This window comes from Notolepis coatsorum (genome assembly GCF_963971535.1).
Source record: "Notolepis coatsorum genome assembly, chromosome: 7".
Classification (NCBI taxonomy): domain Eukaryota; kingdom Metazoa; phylum Chordata; class Actinopteri; order Aulopiformes; family Paralepididae; genus Notolepis; species Notolepis coatsorum.
This window is the reverse complement of record NC_140171.1, coordinates 5683774-5702942: the sequence shown is the minus strand read 5'-3', so window position 1 is coordinate 5702942 and position 19169 is coordinate 5683774. Positions and strand designations below refer to the sequence as shown.

Genomic DNA, 19169 nt, shown 5'->3' with positions numbered 1-19169 from the left:
GTCACTATAGCCACGCAGACGTGTGGTCTTACTGGGGCCGGCGGAGGAAATTGTAAGCTGTCCATTCTGCCAGTCCAAGTCAAGTCCACAAATGGAAAGATACTGCAAACATACGCCTTTCTCGACCCTGGCAGTTCTGCAACATTTTGTTCTGAGCATTTAATGAGTGCATTGGATGTGACTGGACCACAGACTAACTTCCTTCTGCGCACTTTGAGCCAGGAGCAGGTGGTATCAAGTACCTCACTGAAAGGTTTGGAGGTCTCTGGTCTCAATGGGGACACTTTCTATAGCCTCCCAGAAGTCCTTTCACAAAGGAAAATGCCTGTGACAAGTGACAATGTTGTATCACAGGAAGATTTGCTGAAGTGGCCTTACCTGTCCCATGTCCAAATTCCCAGCATAAAGGCAAATGTTGATCTATTGATTGGTACCAATGCTCCCAGGTTATTGGAACCTTGGGAGGTGATCAACGGCCGTGGAAATGGTCCGTATGCTATGAGAACTGTTCTGGGCTGGGTGGTCAACGGCCCCCTGCAAGAAAATAATGGTCCTGAAAATGGGATTTCAGTGGCCACTGTCAATATGATTTCCGTGAGCAGATTGGAAGAGACACTGAGCAACCTGGGAACTTCACTGAACAACCAGATTTCGGTGTGCCATCCCTTGAGTTTCCTTGGCCCAGTTACACTTCCTGCCAAGTCCATGCTGCTCAAACTGTGGAGAAGAGTGTGCAGCTGGGATGAAAACATTCCCAATGACATTGAGCGCCAATGGACAAGATGGCGGGAGATTTCATTGACATTTGCAACTCTGCAGCTCCTCTGCAGAGTTTTTAGAGGCCTTCCCAGACGAGAACGGCTTGGGGTGCTCGGTGCTTAAAGGCCAAGACATTGATCTTGGAATGACCATTGACCGGGCTTGGAAGTTTGTTATGCACGAGGCGATAGTCTCAAATATTGATTTGTTTTGTGGTTATATGGCATTGATTTGTTTTGTGGTTATATGGCACACTTTGGCTCTTTTTGTTTTTCATTTTATGTTATAATTGTTATATGTTATGACATTTAACAATTAGAGGCCGGCGTGTAAGAGCCAATTTACATGGTTGTAGTGCCATATGTTATATTTTATGCATTTGTTTGGATTTATGTATTTATGATGAATTCTGCCTGTAATACATTGTGCCTGCCAGCCTGCCAAAATGAGTTTGTGGCATCAGTACCCGTTGCTCACCAGTAGGTGACATACTCAGCTACTTAATGAGTAACGGGACTGATGACAGGCAGGTGTGTTTGGTTACCGGTAGAGCCAAACAGTTTTTGACCGTCAAGTCGTCAAGTCGTCAAGTTGTCACGTCGACACGGCACGTTGTTTGTTATCGTTTTGTTTGTAGGGTAAAGTGTTTTGTTTGTTCTTTTGAAAGGTATCGTTTGGCAATTGCGTTTTATCACGTTTGTGTGGTAAATAAACCCATTTGGGGTGTTATTGGAACGAACCTTGTGGACATTCATTCCTTTCACCAGACGGTTACAACAGCGGCCACAGACGCGTCAATTATAGGTTTTTAGCCGGTAGCAGCCTCCTCAAGGGCTTATAGATTTATTGTTTTGTTAAATCAAGTTTGGCCCTTATAGTATTATTATGTACAGTGATACAGATAAAGACACTATGGTAGTAAGTCATACTGGTGGTATCTACAGATATGTAAAAAGGATTACTGCAATTATATGCAAGTACAGTACAAATCTTTCCTGTGACAAAATGGCATCCAATGTAATAAAAAAAGTCAACCAACAAACTCGATTCTTGTACCGGATCTCCTCTCTGGTAAACAAGAATACCCTGAAGAGTGAAGACTCTGGCAGGAGCACTCGTTCAAGGGTACTATGACTATGCTTGCACCTCATGGTACCAAAGCACCTCAAAGGCGCTAAAAACTAAATTACAAACATCTCAAAACAAACTGGTCAGACTACTGCTTGACCTTACTCCTAGAACCCACCTCACCCCTGCCCACTTTGACAACCTAGGATGGCTTAGAGTAGACGACAGAGTACAGCAACTTGCAATGGGCCTGGTCTTCTCCTGTTGTTGTTATTAATATATAATAAACATTGTGTTTTGAATCTCATCTATTCAAATATTGTGAGTGTACTGTATGAAGACTTGGGGCATTATATAGTTTTGTATAATGTCATGTCAACAATGTCGCCCAAAGTGCTACCGTTTCATAAGGTTATTAGATTAATAATGTGCAAATAATTAGCAATATGTCATCAACAAACACTGACTTACCTGAATCTGAAGTTAAACAGTGTGGGAGCTGTAGCTGGGAGACAGCCCTGAGGACACTGGATCCTGAACAGAGGACCTGCAGGAGTCATGCCAGCTGACTGGAGGAGGCTCTCGTCCCATTGGACGGTCTCGTACTGCACCTCCCTCTCCCCCTCCACTCCAAACACCAGCCCTGTGGAACCACACTCGAACACACCTGCACTGGGCAACCTGGACCTGGGGCACACAATAGTAACTGCTGTATTAGAAAGATTACATGATGTTGGCTTTATATACCATCTGTTTTTATATAACCTGAATCTGGGGCAAAGATTCAAACAACTATAACGTTGGCTCTATAATTATTAGTATGTGTTTTTATATAACCTGAACCTGAGACACCATAGGAACATCTGTATCAGAACGATTCAGATGCAGGTTATACCAAAGAATCAGATTTATACTAATGTCTGTTTTCCCTACAGTGATGCACAAACTGACGTTTAATAATGAGACAGCAAATAGCAATATATTCAGTTCCTCCAGTCCAATAATTCTGTCCCAATATAGGCACACATGCAATAGAGAAGCTAGTATTTGCTCGAATTGAAGTTAAGTTATTTTCTAAAGCCATGAAACATTAGGGCTCCATCTGAATAGCTAGTTCTTGGAACAGCAGAGAGGTACACTCACAACATTCATGTTTGGTGACTAAAACTCTACTTATTTAATCTTGATAAATCAAATACAAATATCACACTTCATACAGTTGCTGTGGGTTTGGCTTACTAGGCTTCAGACTAAAGTGAGATTTTAGGCATACCAGGCTTCAGACTAAGGGAGATATTAGTCTTACTAGGCATCAGCCTAAGGGAGATTAGGCGTACTAGGCATCAGCCTAAGGGAGATTAGTCTTACTAGGCTTCAGACCAAGGGAGATATTAGGCTTAGTGCACAGTAAATTTCACAGAGTAAATTTTGCAGAGTAAATTTTACTCAAACTACTCAACTACTACTACTCAAACTTAGTAAAATGTTACTCAGTTTGAGTAAAATGTACTCAGTTTGAGTAAAATCTACTCTGCGAAATTGACTGTGTGTGTATACTCCACTTTCTATAACATATAAGTAATTCAAACCAAGTATGGCAATTCAAAGTAAATTGTTAATTAGAATTTGTACAGATTCAAATGTTAACATCTTGAAGGGCAGGGGAAACAGAAAGGAGCCTGTATTAAAATGTGGTTACTTGTATATGGTGCTTGTAGAGACAGTTGACATGTCAGGTCAGGTGTGAAGCTCGTCCAGGACTGGAATACAAAAAAGGAACAGAACGTGTTGTTTTCTAAAAGATACCAACATCAATACTGTGCTAAAGTTTGACCCAAGTAGAATTCCCATACGTCACAGTCAAATCTATTTTGATAACGTGGGGTTTTATTATCTTTATGACATTGTAACAGCAACCTCTTATCTATTGGTTTCATTCGGTTGTCTCCGGGTAAAATTTCCAAAGGTTTATAAATTTTCTTTTTTAAATGTAAATAAAAAAAACACCTAAGGAAATGTATATTATTGCACAGAACATTATAGCTTGAGACATTTAAATCAAAGTACCGTACTATATTAACGATGGCAACTTTCTCAGTAATTACACACTACACAATTACACATTATTATTAGTTATTACACTATGAATTGAAAATGGGGGACCCTGATGTAAACAAGACGAAAGTCTTTCTCTGGTCTGCATCCCCTTAACAATTGTGTGTATTGAGCTGTACTGTATTGTACCCATTCTGCAATCTGTTAATAAAGTTTTCAATCAATCAATTCAATCAATCAATACAAGATACACTACACGACCAAGGTACCCATGTACATGTCAAAATACTTCCCAAAGGTCAATGAATACCACGATCACAACACCAGAGGGAGCTCCACAAATCATGTTAAACCCAGATTCGGCTCAAACAAGGGACTAAACACGTTTAGCAATTATGCCACATCAATGTGGAATGCCCTACCCAAAGCTGTAAAGGAATGCGAATCACTATACCCACTTTCAAAACCACTCTCAGAACACCTACAGGAGACTGCAATTCGAAACTGGCCCCTGTAAATGTCCTAACCCAACCCCCTCCAATGTACAGTAAATTACCAAGTATGGTTGTCAGTATTCCAATGTACAGTTTTGCTTAGTTGTACAGTGTCCCCCACCCACCCCTCCTACCCAACCCCCCCCCCACCCACTCAACCACCTCCAATGTACAGTCCACAGTGTTAGTATTACAGTTAGTATTACAGTGTTATAGTATTATTATGTACAGTGACAATACAGATAAATACACTATGGTAGTAAGTCATACTGGTGGTATCTACAGATATGTAAAAAGTATTACTGCAATTATATGCAAGTACAGTACAGACATATGTAGATAAATATACGGTATGTATAAATCTAAATATATGGCATATACAGCAATATTGTACATGATATCATACAGAGTTATATGGGCAGACTAGGTAGGTTTAGGTAGGTCGTTAACTCGTTATCATTACAGGGTTCCCACGCTTGCCTTGAATTTTTTTTCCATACTACCTCCTGATTTTCCAGGTACCATATTAAGTGATGACGCCAATGCGGAAGCACTCTTCGGCTGGATTTAATATAGACGCCCCCCTGTCACCTCCCGACCTAGCTGACGCACCCCCCAATGGGTTTCCGATGCACCGAAGGGAAATTCTTGGCCGAAACTGATACCGAAAATAGGAAACAGTTGGCCGAAAACCGAATGCCGAAAGGCCGAAAATGATTAATATACATATATATATAATGTATATATTTTTTTCAGCTACCTGATTATGGCAAAAGACATGATTATGGCTAAACTTAACTTAAATAATATTAATAATCACTATTATGGGCCCATAAAACATTTATTCAGCACTTTTGAATGCATGCATTAATTCCAGACTGACTGCTGAAAGATTGCACTGCTTACTAACTAACGTTGATAAACCCAGGTTTACCACACAGTTAAAACACAGCTACTTACATTTGAGGATAAACTTGCATAACAAGTTTCACTGTCACCAAATTGCCTGCATCAAATTCCAACATCCAATATACCATATAGGATGCCAAGAGCATGCTCTACAATATGGGATCATCCATTTCCATCTACAGTAAAAGCTGTTCACATGTAAAGGGTTTTTATAAACTCATGTTAATTCTGTGCTCAATAGTTACATTTTATTACACATCATCCAATAAAATTTTCCAGGACAACTGTTTCTATTTCCATGTAATTGGTCAGTTTTGCTCAGTTTCCATGCCTTTCCATACCTGGAAAATGAAAAAATGAATCCCATGTTTTCCAGGTACCGCGGGAACCCTGCATTACTGGTGACAGCTCTTCTAGTACTTTCCATCAGGGCCCAGGGGGACCCTGATGGAAACAAGACAAACGTCTTTCTCAGGTCTGCATCCCCTTAACAATTGTATGTATTGAGCCGTACTGTATTGTACCCATTCTGCAATCTGTTAAATTAAGTTTTCATTCATTCATTCATGTAGCATACAACAGACAGTACTTACAAGACTCGGCGTGATCACCAAGTTGGCTCGTTCTACCGAATAGCAGCTATAGTACAACGTTTATTTTAGCACATTATAAGTCAATAGTTCGTTGCGAATTAATATGCATTTGCTTATTTCTCAATACGTCGCTGATTTGTGGTGATTTCTCTACCTACCTTCGACGTGATCGGTGTGTGTGTTTAGCTTCAGACAGCTGATAAAAAATCCCGCTGAGCCGTGGATGCACGCTGATTCGCTGAAATACTGACCGCTATGAAAACCAGAAAAAAATCATAAATGACAAAACCGAGGAAAACAAAAACAAACAACGTGAACTTTGGAAATTACTCAATAACCAACTAGGCTGCAGTAAAAAACTTAAAACCAGATTCTCAAACATAAACATAAAGACAGACAACACGCTCATCACAGAAAAGCTGGATGTAGTGTGGCCAGCTGGGGTTATTGTGGGTGTGGCTCTGACGTCAGCGCGTATTTCAGTTTGAAACAAACACTTCCTAGTTGTGAGTCAGTGACTGAGAGAGTCCGGGAATTGACGCGGCAGGTGGATGAGCAATCAATGCACCTGAGAGCGAGTTTGTTTGTTGGTAGTGCGAGGAGAGTCGTGGCGGATTTGGTAAGACTGATTTGTGACTGGATCTGGATTAGATTTAGGATAGGAATGAGTAGGATATGGAAGGGGGAAATGATAACGGTGAAGTAGAGCAGGTAGATGGTAGTAAGATGCAAGGGAAAGGTAAAGGGAATCGTGGGCAGGGTTTGGAAGGCAGTGCGCGGGAGGAGAATAAGAGGAAAGAACGGGAGGATGAGGAGGATGTGCAGGACGGTAGGGATGTGAGAAAGAAGTCTGAGCAGGTGGAGAATTTGAAGGTACTAGTTAAGTTTAAGGAAGGAATTGAGTTAAGTGATATAGGGGTTATGGAGTTAGCTGGGGGGGGTGAAGAAGGTGTGTGGGGAAGTCGAGTGGGCAAGGCGGTTGAGAGATGGAAGGTTGTTGGTAATGTGTAAGGACAAGGTGCAGAAGGATAGAATGATGGGAGCGAAGATGATTTGCGGGCGTGGGTTAGAGGAGGTGAGAGAGTTTGCTGAACGAGGCGCAAGAGGGGTTATCTCAGGGGTGCCCCTGGGAGAAGATTTGAGGTTTCTTCAAAGAACACTTAAAGGAGGTACAGTGGTGGGTGTGAAAAGACTGATGGCAAGGCGGGATGGGGTGAGGGTGGAAAGTAAGTCGGTGATGGTGGAATTCAGTGAGAAAACGTTGCCAGAGAGAGTAAAGGTAGGGTTCATGAGCTTCACAGTACGTGAATATATCCAGCCACCTACTAGATGCTTCAAGTGTCAGAGGTTTGGTCATGTGGCCGCAGTATGTAGGGCTAGACGGAGGTGTGGAAAGTGTGGGGGTGATCATGAATATGGACAGTGTGAGGAGGGGGCAGTGAGGAGATGCTGTAATTGTGGTGGGGATCATACGGCTGGATATGGTGGATGTCTGGTCAGTAAAAAGGCGGTTGTTGTGCAACAGGTGAGAGCAGCTAATAACTTGACGTATGCTGAGGCTGTGAAAGTAGTGGATCTAGAGAATAAGAAGGAAAGTAGTGAGGTGGGAAACCAACGGGGGCAAGAAGTGGTTCAAGCAGGGATGGTGGTGGATCAAGGGGTGATTAACCTGGAGAAGTTGGTACTGTTTATAGCGTATGTGATCAATTGTACTGAGCAGGCTAAGAGTAGAACTGAGAGGATCAAAATCATTGTGAAAGGGGCTGGTAAATTTCTAGATTTGGGTGGCCTGTCTTGGGAAAAGATCGATAAAGACCTCAGTAGAATGGGTGAAGCTCCGGAGTCTACCTCTATGCCAGCATGGATAGGTCCACGTCACCCCTAGTGGTTTTGCAGTGGAATGCACGAAGTCTAATTGCGAATGGTCAAGAGTTTAAAGGGTTTGTTCAAGATCTAAGTACCAAACCAGATGTGATTTGCATACAGGAATCCTGGCTTAAGAGCACATTAGACTTTGTAATATATGGATATGTTGGTGTTAGGAGAGATAGGGAGGGGGGTAATGGAGGAGGGTGTGTTACCTTTGTAAAGAGAGGGTTGCAATATAGGGAGGTGAGAATAGGTAGGGAGTTGGAGTACATTAGTATTGAAGTTTGGGTTGCAGAGGGCAGTATTCAAATTATAAATTTTTATAATCCATGTAGGCAGATTGAGATGGGACAGCTAGATGAAATGTGGGAAGGGGTAGGAGGTAAAGTAGTTTGGTGTGGGGATTTTAATGCGCATAGTTCATTATGGGGAGATAGGAATGATGCAAACGGTGAAGTGATAGAGGAATTTTTGGAGGGGAAAGGACTGGTGTGTTTGAATGATGGAACGGGTACAAGGGTGGATGTCGCAAGAGGGAATGAGTCTGCTATAGACTTGACAGTAGTTACGGCTACGTTAGCCGGTAGGTGTAAGTGGGAGGTGTTGACTGGTAGTACAGTTGGCAGCGATCACTATCCTATAAGGTTACAGATGGAGATGAACCCTATTAGGGAGAGTGTTTTGGGAGGAGGGAGGTGGAAATTGGGTGTGGCTGATTGGGAGGCTTATGCCGTATTGAGTGAGCGTGGGCTTATGGGTATGGATAATGAGAGTCTAGATAGTGAGTGCATGTGCAGTGAGGTGACTAATAGTATTATTGTAGCGGCAGAATTAACAATTCCTAAGACTGGGCAGAAGAGGGTGAATAGGATAGTTCCTTGGTGGTCTAAGGAATGTTATGAAGCAATTAAAGTAAGGAATAGGGCATTTAGAGAGCTGAAGAGGACTCATAACTTTGAAAAGTTAATAGAATATAAGAGAGCAGTGGCAATAGTGAGGAAAGTAATTAAGAAAGTGAAGAAGGAGTACTGGAGGACGTTTTGTGATACTTTAGGAAGGGCTACGCCAATCCAGAGGGTTTGGGGTATGATTAAGAAGATGAGAGGGGTTGGGAGGGAGCTTGAGTATCCTGCTCTGGTAGTAGAACAGAGAGTTATTACTAACAGTGTGGAAAAGGCCGAAGCAATAGCAAAGGCGTTAGTTAAAGTGTATAGTTCGGATAATTTGACGCAGGAAGAAAGGGAAGGGAGAGAGTTGACAGTGGATAGGTTTGGAGGAAATGTAGAATTTGGTGAAGATGGGGAGGATAGGGTATTGAATACAGCATTTACGGTGCATGAAATGACTAGAGCATTAAGGAAAGTGGGGAAAACAACGCCAGGTAGAGACAATATTTGTTACGCTATGTTGGAGAAGTTGAGTGTTATGTCAAAAGAAGTGGTACTGAGGTTGTTTAACAGAGTATGGTCTGAAGGGGAGATTCCTGAAGGGTGGAAGCAATCAGTTATCGTTCCAATTAGAAAGCCTGGTAAGGACGCAAAAGACCCAAGTAATTATAGGCCCATAGCATTGACGTCTCAAATGGGGAAGTTGATGGAAAGAATGATTAATGATAGACTGGTATATTGGCTGGAAACGAGAGGATTATTGTATAGCTACCAAAGTGGATTTAGGAAAGGGAGAGGGACGATGGACCCTGCTGTTGCGCTTGAAGACGACATTAGGAAAGCGCAGGTAAATAAGGAGTCAGTTATTGCTGTGTTTTTTGATATTGAAAAGGCCTATGATATGGTTTGGAGACAGGGTCTTATTATTAAGCTTCATCAAATGGGGATTAGAGGTAGGATGCTTAAGTGGATAAATAATTTTTTGTCTGATAGGAATATAGTGGTAAGAATTAATGGTGTGTTTAGTAAGGAATATATAGTAGAGAATGGGACTCCACAAGGAAGTATTATTAGTCCAGTGATATTTGCGATAATGATTAATGATGTTTTTAAGAACTTGGAAGGGTCCATTAAGGTAGCACTGTTTGCAGATGATGGGGCTATATGGAAAAGGGGGAGGAATCTCAATTATATAGTATGTAAAATGCAAGAAGCAGTAAATGAGGTAAAAAGGTGGTCGCTAGAGTGGGGTTTTAGATTGTTAAGGGGATGCAGACCAGAGAAAGACTTTCGCCTTGGGGGGGGGGGGGGGGGGTCGGGTAGGAGGGGGGGGGGACACTGTACAACTGTACAAGCAAAACTGTACATTGGAATATTGACAAAACCATACTTGGTCATTTACTGTACATTGGAGGGGGTTGGGTTACAACACAGGAGCAGAGTATAAACAACAGTACAGGAATGAGAAACAGTACTGTACTGTTGTTTATACTCTGCTCCTGTGTTGTAACCCAACCCCCTCCAATGTACAGTAAATGACCTAGTATGGTTGTCAATATTCCAATGTACAGTGTCCCCCCCCCACCCACCCCTCCTACCCGACCCCCCCCCCCCCCCCCAACCACCTCCAATGTACAGTGTCCCCCCCCCCCACCTACCCAACCTCCTCCAATGTACAGTTTCTACGTCAAATGTATATACTCTCTTTTCTGGACTCTTTTTGTATCACAAACAATACTGTATTTGCAAATCTGGTATGTCATAAATGTATAGATGTAGCAGTACTGTCTATCTGTATGTCGTGTATGTCATATGTTATGATGAATTGAAAATGGGGGACCCTGATGTAAACAAGACAAAAGTATTTCTCTGGTCTGCATCCCCTTAACAATTGTGTGTATTGAGCTGTACTGTACTGTACCCATTCTGCAATCTGTTAATAAAATGTTCAATCAAGAATGGAGTGATTGACAGTGTCAAAGGCCTTTTGTAGGTCCAGCATGATCTGTTAATACAATTTTCAATCAATCAATCAATCAAGACCCTCGTCGCGGGCACTGCATTCCGTTCTCAGAATGGATTTGACTCGAGAGAGATCATCAGCAGGCTATATATGATATTCAGACTCTAGATCTATTTGCAGAGCCAGATGAGATGAGGCAACCTGTGCGATTGGCTCTTGACAATTAATTTTGCACATACTGTATATAGCTACAGACAGTATGTGTGTATGCGCGCACTGCGGGAGGTGGCCAGAAGCACGCAACTAGCCAACTACTATTATTACTACTATATTAATACAGTTTGATCCATCGCAAAGCGCTCTAGCGCTTGAATACGGCCGGGGGATCCGCTCTATACAATGCAGACCCACGGCTCTCGTATTATAATGAGCCCACGAGGCGTGTTATTATTAGAGTTAATAATATTGTATATTGTTTACACTGCCTTTTTATTCTATTTTTACTTCTCCACTGTACTATAATTATGTGACCTGTACCTCTATGTCTTCTACTACCTGTACCTCCCCTCCCCCCGGCCCTCCCCATGCTGCTGATTTTATATTATTTTATGAATACAACATTTAATGTTCGCTAACGTAGAGAAACGTCAGACGTAATTCGAGATACGTCAGACGTACTTCGAGATACTTCCGTACTTTCCGCCAATCAGCGCATAGCCCTGTCACAGGACTAATAGTCCTGTGGCAGGGCGGAAGTACCAATCTGGACCGAGGCTCCGAGGCTGCAGCTCGACCCTACTCACGTTAGTTGGAATTGTTTGTTGCGGCCGGTGCAGTGAGGTAGGTGCACACCTCACTCCGGAATGCAGGAACAAGCATTACACGCTAAGGTAGGCATATTATGGTATAGGAATAGCGGGTTTTAAGGTGCTCTGCAATATGTGTGACAAACTACCCTCCCACTCAGGGCTTTATTGGGTAGAACACATAGTAGCTTACTACAAAAACCTAGGGGTCCGCAAGGACGACTTCAAGCTGGAAATGGTAACAACAGATGAGGTACTCAATAAACTGAGCGCCCTCCAACCTAACAAGGCCACTGGCCATGACAACATCCCCTCCAAATTCCTCAGAGACTCAGCAGCCGCCATCACCCCAATCATCACACACATAATAAACCTCTCCATAAAACAGGGACACGTCCCCAAGGACTTCAAAATTGCGAGGGTGACCCCTCTGCACAAAAAGGGCAGCAAATTAGACCCAGGCAACTACCGCCCTGTTTCTATTCTCACCTCCATCTCGAAAGTCATGGAAAAAATAGTCTACAAACAGGTCGAAAAGTACCTAGCGGAAAAAAATCTAATCTACGAATTCCAATCTGGCTTCAGAACATCCCACTCCACTGACACATGCCTTCTCTATTTGAATGACCACATCAAACAAGAGGTGGACGCAGGCAAATACTGCGGCATGGTCATGCTGGACCTACAAAAGGCCTTTGACACGGTCAATCACTCCATTCTGATTGACAAGCTAAAAGCAATTGGTTTTGATAGTCTATCAGTGAGCTGGATGCAATCCTACCTTGAGGGGAGGGAACAGATGGTGGAGGTAAACGGTACCCTATCCCCCCCCCTCACAGTGAGCTGTGGTGTTCCACAAGGAAGCATACTAGGACCGCTACTGTTCCTAATTTATGCAAATGACATGTCGTCAGCTTGTGACTGCAACTTGTTCCTGTTTGCGCACGACTCAGCCCTGCTGGTCTCTGACAAGAACAAGTTACAGGTTGAAAAAACCCTCAGCTCGGAACTAGGCAGAATCTGCATATGGCTCGCTGATAACAAACTATCATTACACATGGGCAAAACAGAGTCCATTCTCTTCGGTTCAAATAACAAACTCAGCAAGACCGACGGCTTCTCAGTTACAGTGGGTGACAATATTGTCACAAGGAAAGATGAAATTACCTACCTGGGTTCCATCCTAGAGGCTAATCTCTCCTGTGACAAAATGGCATCCAATGTAATAAAAAAAGTCAACCAACGAACTCGATTCTTGTACCGGATCTCCTCTCTGGTAAACAAGAATACCCTGAAGACTCTGGCAGGAGCACTCATTCAGGGGTACTACGACTATGCTTGCACCTCATGGTACCAAAGCACCTCAAAGGCGCTAAAAACAAAATTACAAACATCTCAAAACAAACTGGTCAGACTACTGCTTGACCTTACTCCTAGAACCCACCTCACCCCTGCCCACTTTGACAACCTAGGATGGCTTAGAGTAGACGACAGAGTACAGCAACTTGCAATGGGCCTGGTCTACAAGATACACTACACGACCAAGGTACCCATGTACATGGCAAAATACTTCCCAAAGGTCAGTGAATACCACGATCACAACACCAGAGGGAGCTCCACAAATCATGTTAAACCCAGATTCGGCTCAAATAAGGGACTAAACACGTTTCGCAATTATGCCACATCAATGTGGAACGCCCTACCCAAAGCTGTAAAGGAATGTGGATCACTACCCACTTTCAAAACCTCTCTCAAGGGACACCTACGGGAGACTGCAATTCAACACTGGCCCCTGTAAATATCATAACCCAACCCCCTCCAATGTACAGTCATTTACCTAGTATGGTTTTGTCAATAGTCCAATGTACAATTTTGTTTGTTTGTACAGTGTCTCCTCCCCCCCCCCCCCCTCAATGTACAGTTTTGCTTGTTTATACAGTGTGCCCCCCCCCCCCCCCCCCAACCACCTCCAATGTAAATTACCCAGTATGGTTGTCAATATCCCAATGTACCCAACCCCCCCCACCCAACCTCCTCCAATGTACAGTTTCTACGTCAAATGTATATACTCCCTTTTCTTGACTCCTTCTGTATCACAAACAGTACTGTATTTGCAAATCTGGTATGTCATAAATGTATAGATGTAGCAGTACTGACTATCTGTATGTCATGTATGTCCTGATGAATTGAAAATGGGGGACCCTGATGTAAACAAGACGAAAGTCTTTCTCTGGTCTGCATCCCCTTAACAATTGTGTGTATTGAGCTGTACTGTATTGTACCCATTCTGCAATCTGTTAATAAAGTTTTCAATCAATCAATCAATCAATCAATCAATCAATCAATTCAATCAATCAATCAATGGAGTGTTTGTTCCAGATCACTTGCCTGGTTCCCAGCGGGGTTGAAAGTAGTCGGTAGGATTATAGGACCACCGACGAACCAGGTATTTTAAATGTAGTACTTTGTTTTAGCATGTAATGTTGTTTAATAATTATGCGTGTTATTGTTTTAATAATAAAGTGTTTTAATACTGTTGTGTTTGTTTCCCGGCAGAGCACCAGTGGTCCAGCTGCTCTTGTCGTGAAACACTTTTAGTTATTGTTTGGTAGTTTAGTTTTATAATATAATGTCTAATCCGCCCGGGCCAATGGGCCGGTAGACGGGCAAAAAGATATGGGTCTTGCCCTTGGGCCGGATTAGTTTTCTTTACATGTATGTTTATTTGTGTGTCCGTTTCCCCCCCACCATAACACCAACCCATGTACAAGGTACCTCTCTCAGACGTGAACACGGGCAGGCTTAGTGTGCCATTATCATATGGATGCCGTGGTTATGCACAGTTTGCACAAGTTGAATCACAGAGTGGTAGGATATCTGTTTACTTCATTGTGAGAAGTTTGACATCCCTTTTTATACAGTTCTTGACGTGGTATTTATTGATGTGTGATAAAGTTTCCTTCATTGTGTGAAGTGCTATTTATTAACAATCGATATCGTATGAAGTGCTATTTATTGACAATTGATCGTATGAAGTGCTATTTATTGACAATTGATATTACTTTCCTTCATTGTGTGACCTGGTGTGACCTGGGCTTGAACTATGACCTCTGCCAGTGGGTCTTGGACTTCCTGACGGGCAGACCCCAGGTGGTAAGAGCCGGCAACTGCACCTCCTCATCCATCACGCTCAACATAGGGGCCCCCCAGGGCTGTGTTCTGAGCCCCCTCCTCTACTCCCTGTACACACATGACTGCGTAGCACAGCGGAACAACAACACCATCATCAAATTTGCTGATGACACAGTAGTGGTGGGCCTGATCTCTGCCAACGACGAAAGGGCCTACCTGGAAGAGGTAGAGAACCTGTCACAGTGGTGTCAGGAGAACTGCCTCTCCCTGAACGTCAGCAAAACAAAAGAGATGATTGTGGACTTCAGGAGGTCGGGGGTCAAGGACTACAGCCCCCTCAGCATCGACGGGGCACCGGTTGAGAGAGTGAACAGTTTCAAGTACCTCGGAGCCCACATATCCGAGGACTTGACATGGACCACACACATTGACAGTGTTGTGAAGAAGGCACGACAACGCCTCTACTTCCTCAGGCGCCTAAGGAAGTTCCAAGTCAGTCAGAAGATCCTTAGGAACTTCTACTCATGTACAATAGAGAGCATCCTGACCGGCAACATCACCTCCTGGTTTGGGAATAGCACTGCACAAGACCGTAGCAGACTACAAAGAGTGACACGTTCAGCCGAACGCACAATTGGAGGGGGGCTTCCCACCCTCCAGAACATTTACAACAAGCGGTGCAAGGGGAAGGCTAAGAGAATTATTAAGGACTCGAGCCACCCGAACAACTGCCTCTTTGAACTGCTGCGGTCAGGCAAGCGATACCGGAGTCTTAAGGCGAGCACAGAAAGACTCAGAAGAAGCTTCTATCCCCAGGCCATCAGGCTGCTAAACGAACAATAATCGCTAAACGAACAATAATCACTATGCAACAACCATCAAATGCACACAGCACACACACCCACACGCACACACTCACTCAAACAAACAACACACTGCAGCACCCACTCTCCACACTTTAGATCACACAAACACACTTACACTTTATATTTATTGATAAAGGATTTGCACTACAACTCGTACACCTACTGTGAATTGTACCTAAATTGCACCTCGTCCCATTTCTCCATTTCTGCCTTGCACTATATAGTATTGTATATTAGTACACTGCACAGTATTGTATATTGTATGGTAACTACGTCTATTCTGCATCGAACATTGTACATATGTCTAAACTGAACACTGTGACCTCATTTTTTTACTTCTAATTTTACTATGTTATTTTATTTCATACTTATCTTGTCTTGCACAGTCTCTGGAGCGCAACAGTAAGAAGCATTTTGTACAAAAGTATTCTGTACTTCTGTATGACAACTATTAAAGAAACTTGAAACTTGAAACTTGAAGTGTCACCAGGTTGCTGTGAATAAAACCCTGCCCGGTCAAGACTGATTGGGGTTCCTGAGCATGAGGTTGAAGTGGGCTTATAGTAATTTTGTCCACTCCTTTTTATGTAATAAATATTATGGTTAAATTAACCTACACTCTTGTGTCTTTCTTAAAGCTAGGAACTTAGCGGGTGTAACAAAGGCTTAGTGAAACCGACCCTTAAAGGGTTACTGAATGAGTCCCAATTGGCCCGTGTTTACTAAATACTTTACCTCTATAGCGACTTGGATGGGTTGCCTGTCTCCGCTCTTCGTAGGAGGCACCCCCTCGGTGTCATACTGGCCGTGGTAAACCACCGACTCCTCGTCCTTAGACTGCTGCTCCAGGGGGAAGGTGATACCGCCGATGTTCATGGTGCTGTGTGGGCGAAGGAGGGAACACTGAGGAGGACGGACGCCGGTAGAGATACTTGGACCCCCCGGCCCCCACCCACCCAGACCTGGGGGGACCCTGATGTAAACAAGACGAAAGTCTTTCTCTGGTCTGCATCCCCTTAACAATTGTGTGTATTGAGCCGTACTGTACACTGTACCCATTCTGCAATCTGTTAATAAAGTTTTCAATCAATCAATCAAACCTGTAACACCTGCAGGCCTCGGAGAGGAGAACCCATTTAATAAAACCGCCACGAGTCTATATTTATGCGCACCGTGACATTATGGATCATCAGAGGCAACAAACGGCGCTTCCTGTCTATTAATTTAAAATGCATTATCCGAAGCGTCGGTATCTGCTATGTACATTATTTATTAAAGCAGATATCGGATGCATGCAGGGCAGGCCCACGGGACGGGAGGCAGGCAGGCACGCGAAGCTAAACATGCACTTAAATCATAAATGCATTCGGACAATCTGTCTTATTATAAGTGTGGGCCTAAAGCTGAATGATGCACCAACAGAAAGATGAAGAGAACAGCTTTGTATCTGAGGATGTAGCCCCTGAGCCCTGACTGAATCCAGGAATAATAGGCCTATATATAGGATCTATTATCAAAATATGAAAGAACTATGTTTTTTATTAGGATGATGATCGAACACACAAACCGTTTATTACACACTTACGTGGCATCGGAGTTCCCTGGCTTCAAAACCACCCCGATCTTGTATTTGGATCCTGTCAGCAGCTTTATTGTCCGGTTCTGGCCAAACCTCGTCCCGTCCACCTTAAAGAACACCGGCCCGTCGTTCGGTTGGATTTTGAGCGAAATTGAGATGTTGATAATCGGCGGCACGTCGTCCATGATGATTGACTAATAATAAGAAATGTGGGTGAATTTGGGTTTCTGTCTGATGATGATGATGGTTGAGAGAGAGAGCGGACCGGATGCTGTGTGTGTGTGTGTGTGTGTGTGTGTGTGTGTGTGTGTGTGTTCATCACCAGCTGCGCGCACGAAAGAGGACGCCGTGACGTGTACGTGAAAGGGAAACATGAAATCCCCCAACAATGGGGGACAATAGTCCATCTGTCCACGGTAATTAGTGGGGCAAACATTCCCCACGTGACGTCACGTTATCGATCGATATGATGTCATGTGAAGTGCAACTAGCTTAAAAGCCTTTTGTATTACAGGGCCAGAGCATTGTTGTTGTGTTATCTGGTCTGCATCCCCTTAACAATTGTGTGTATTGTTGAGCTGTACTATATTGTATCCATTCTGCAATCTGTTAATAAAGCTTTCAATCAATCAATCAATCAATCAATCAATGGGCGTGCGATTTCAGTGCTCGATGTCGCGATGCCTTTAGCCACCAAGCCCTGCTGTCCGTGGTGCTGAACTCCGCGTCACACGACTGACTGACTGTCCCTGTCCAGGGTCCTGAAATAAGGTACCCAGCCCATCATATATAGGGGGGCTTCGTTTACATAGTAGTAGATAAATGGTGCATTTATATAGCAGCTTTTATCCAAAACGCTTTAACAATTTTTTGTTCCTCACATTCACCCATTCACTCACACATTGATTGATTGATTGAAAACTTTATTAACAGATTGCAGAATGGGTACAATACAGTGTACAGCTCAATACACACAATTGTTAAGGGGATGCAGACCAGAGAAAGAATTTCGTCTCGTTTACATCAGGGTCCCCCATTTTCAATTCATCATAACATACATGACATACAGATAGACAGTACTGCTACATCTATACATTTATGACATACCAGATTTACAAATACAGTACTGTTTGTGATACAAAAAGAGTCTAAAGAAGAGAGTAGACTGACTGTCTGTCCCTGTCCAGTGTCGAGGGTTCTGAAATAAGGTACCCAGTCCATCATATAGGGGGGCTTCGTTTACATATAGATAAATGGTGCATTTATATAGCAGCTTTTATCCAAAACGCTTTAACATTTATTTGTTCCTCACATTCACTCACACAAATCATGCACCGATTGCGGAGGCAACCATGCAAGGTGCCAACCTGCACATCGGGAGCTTAGGGGTTAAGTGTCTTGCTCAAGGACACATCAACATGTTCAGTTCAGTTCAGTTATTTTTTATTTCGGGCTTTGGACACATAACAACGGTCATTCTATAAATCATCAACGTTTTACCAGCTGCTATTGCAGCATTGTCCAATTGTCCGAAAAGGGCTAGGGAGAAGCACTACGTCGGGCCCTACCCCTGAAGATTTATTTATTTTCTTTTTGTTTTTACATAGATACATAGTACATACATATAGTACACATTACAGTACACACATGCTGCCCAGGAGGAGCTGGAATCGAACCGGGAACCTTCCGACTACCAGACGACCGTACGCCTTCGAGTTTTTTTTTTACATGCTACCATATCCTTATATATTGTACCTTAAAGGCAGACGGACCAAAAGGGTTATAACAGCATTCAACATTTTGGGCCTCAGAAAAGTCATGTAATTATTTGTCAGATTTGTTATAGAAAAAAGTGTATTGGCACAACATTTTTCTAGTATTTCTGATTAGAATAATTAGGCGCAGCATGTACTGTAGACAAACAGTTATTACAGGATAGACAAACAGTCAAAACAAAACGTCACAAAGACCCCAGTTTATTCAGTGTCAGTATTCTAGAGATTGATGAAGTGGATCACTGATTAAAGGTACTCATTTCATCCAGTCTTACATAATTAAAAACACAAGTTAAAATGTAGCTACCGGTATGTACAGTGTGTTTTACATTTGTATCATCAATCAAATCAACAGTATAAAATATATTAGAATTGGAAAACAAATACTTAAAAGGAGCAGTTTGGCCAAAATAG

At 42.9% G+C, this 19169-nt stretch overlaps 2 protein-coding genes across 2 annotated transcripts in view; both read right to left on the bottom strand.

The window, feature by feature from the left end:
• Positions 1-2294: 2294 nt before the first annotated feature.
• Positions 2295-19169, bottom strand: part of LOC311232594 (tripartite motif-containing protein 14-like) — a gene marked incomplete at both ends in the record, with an annotated part of 407443 nt that continues 390568 nt past the window's right edge. The window contains one exon of the mRNA XM_084319454.1: positions 2295-2514. Coding sequence (XP_084175580.1) covers positions 2295-2514 — 220 coding nt within the window. The remainder of the gene's footprint in view (positions 2515-19169) is intronic.
• Positions 8319-17221, bottom strand: LOC311232566 (CB1 cannabinoid receptor-interacting protein 1-like; the record flags this gene model as incomplete). Its single annotated transcript, XM_084319423.1, has 3 exons — positions 16987-17221; positions 16137-16281; positions 8319-8384 (listed from the first exon to the last, which is right to left on the bottom strand). Exons 1-3 carry the CDS (start codon positions 17163-17165, stop codon positions 8319-8321), a joined length of 390 nt encoding a protein of 129 aa, XP_084175549.1. The 5' UTR covers positions 17166-17221.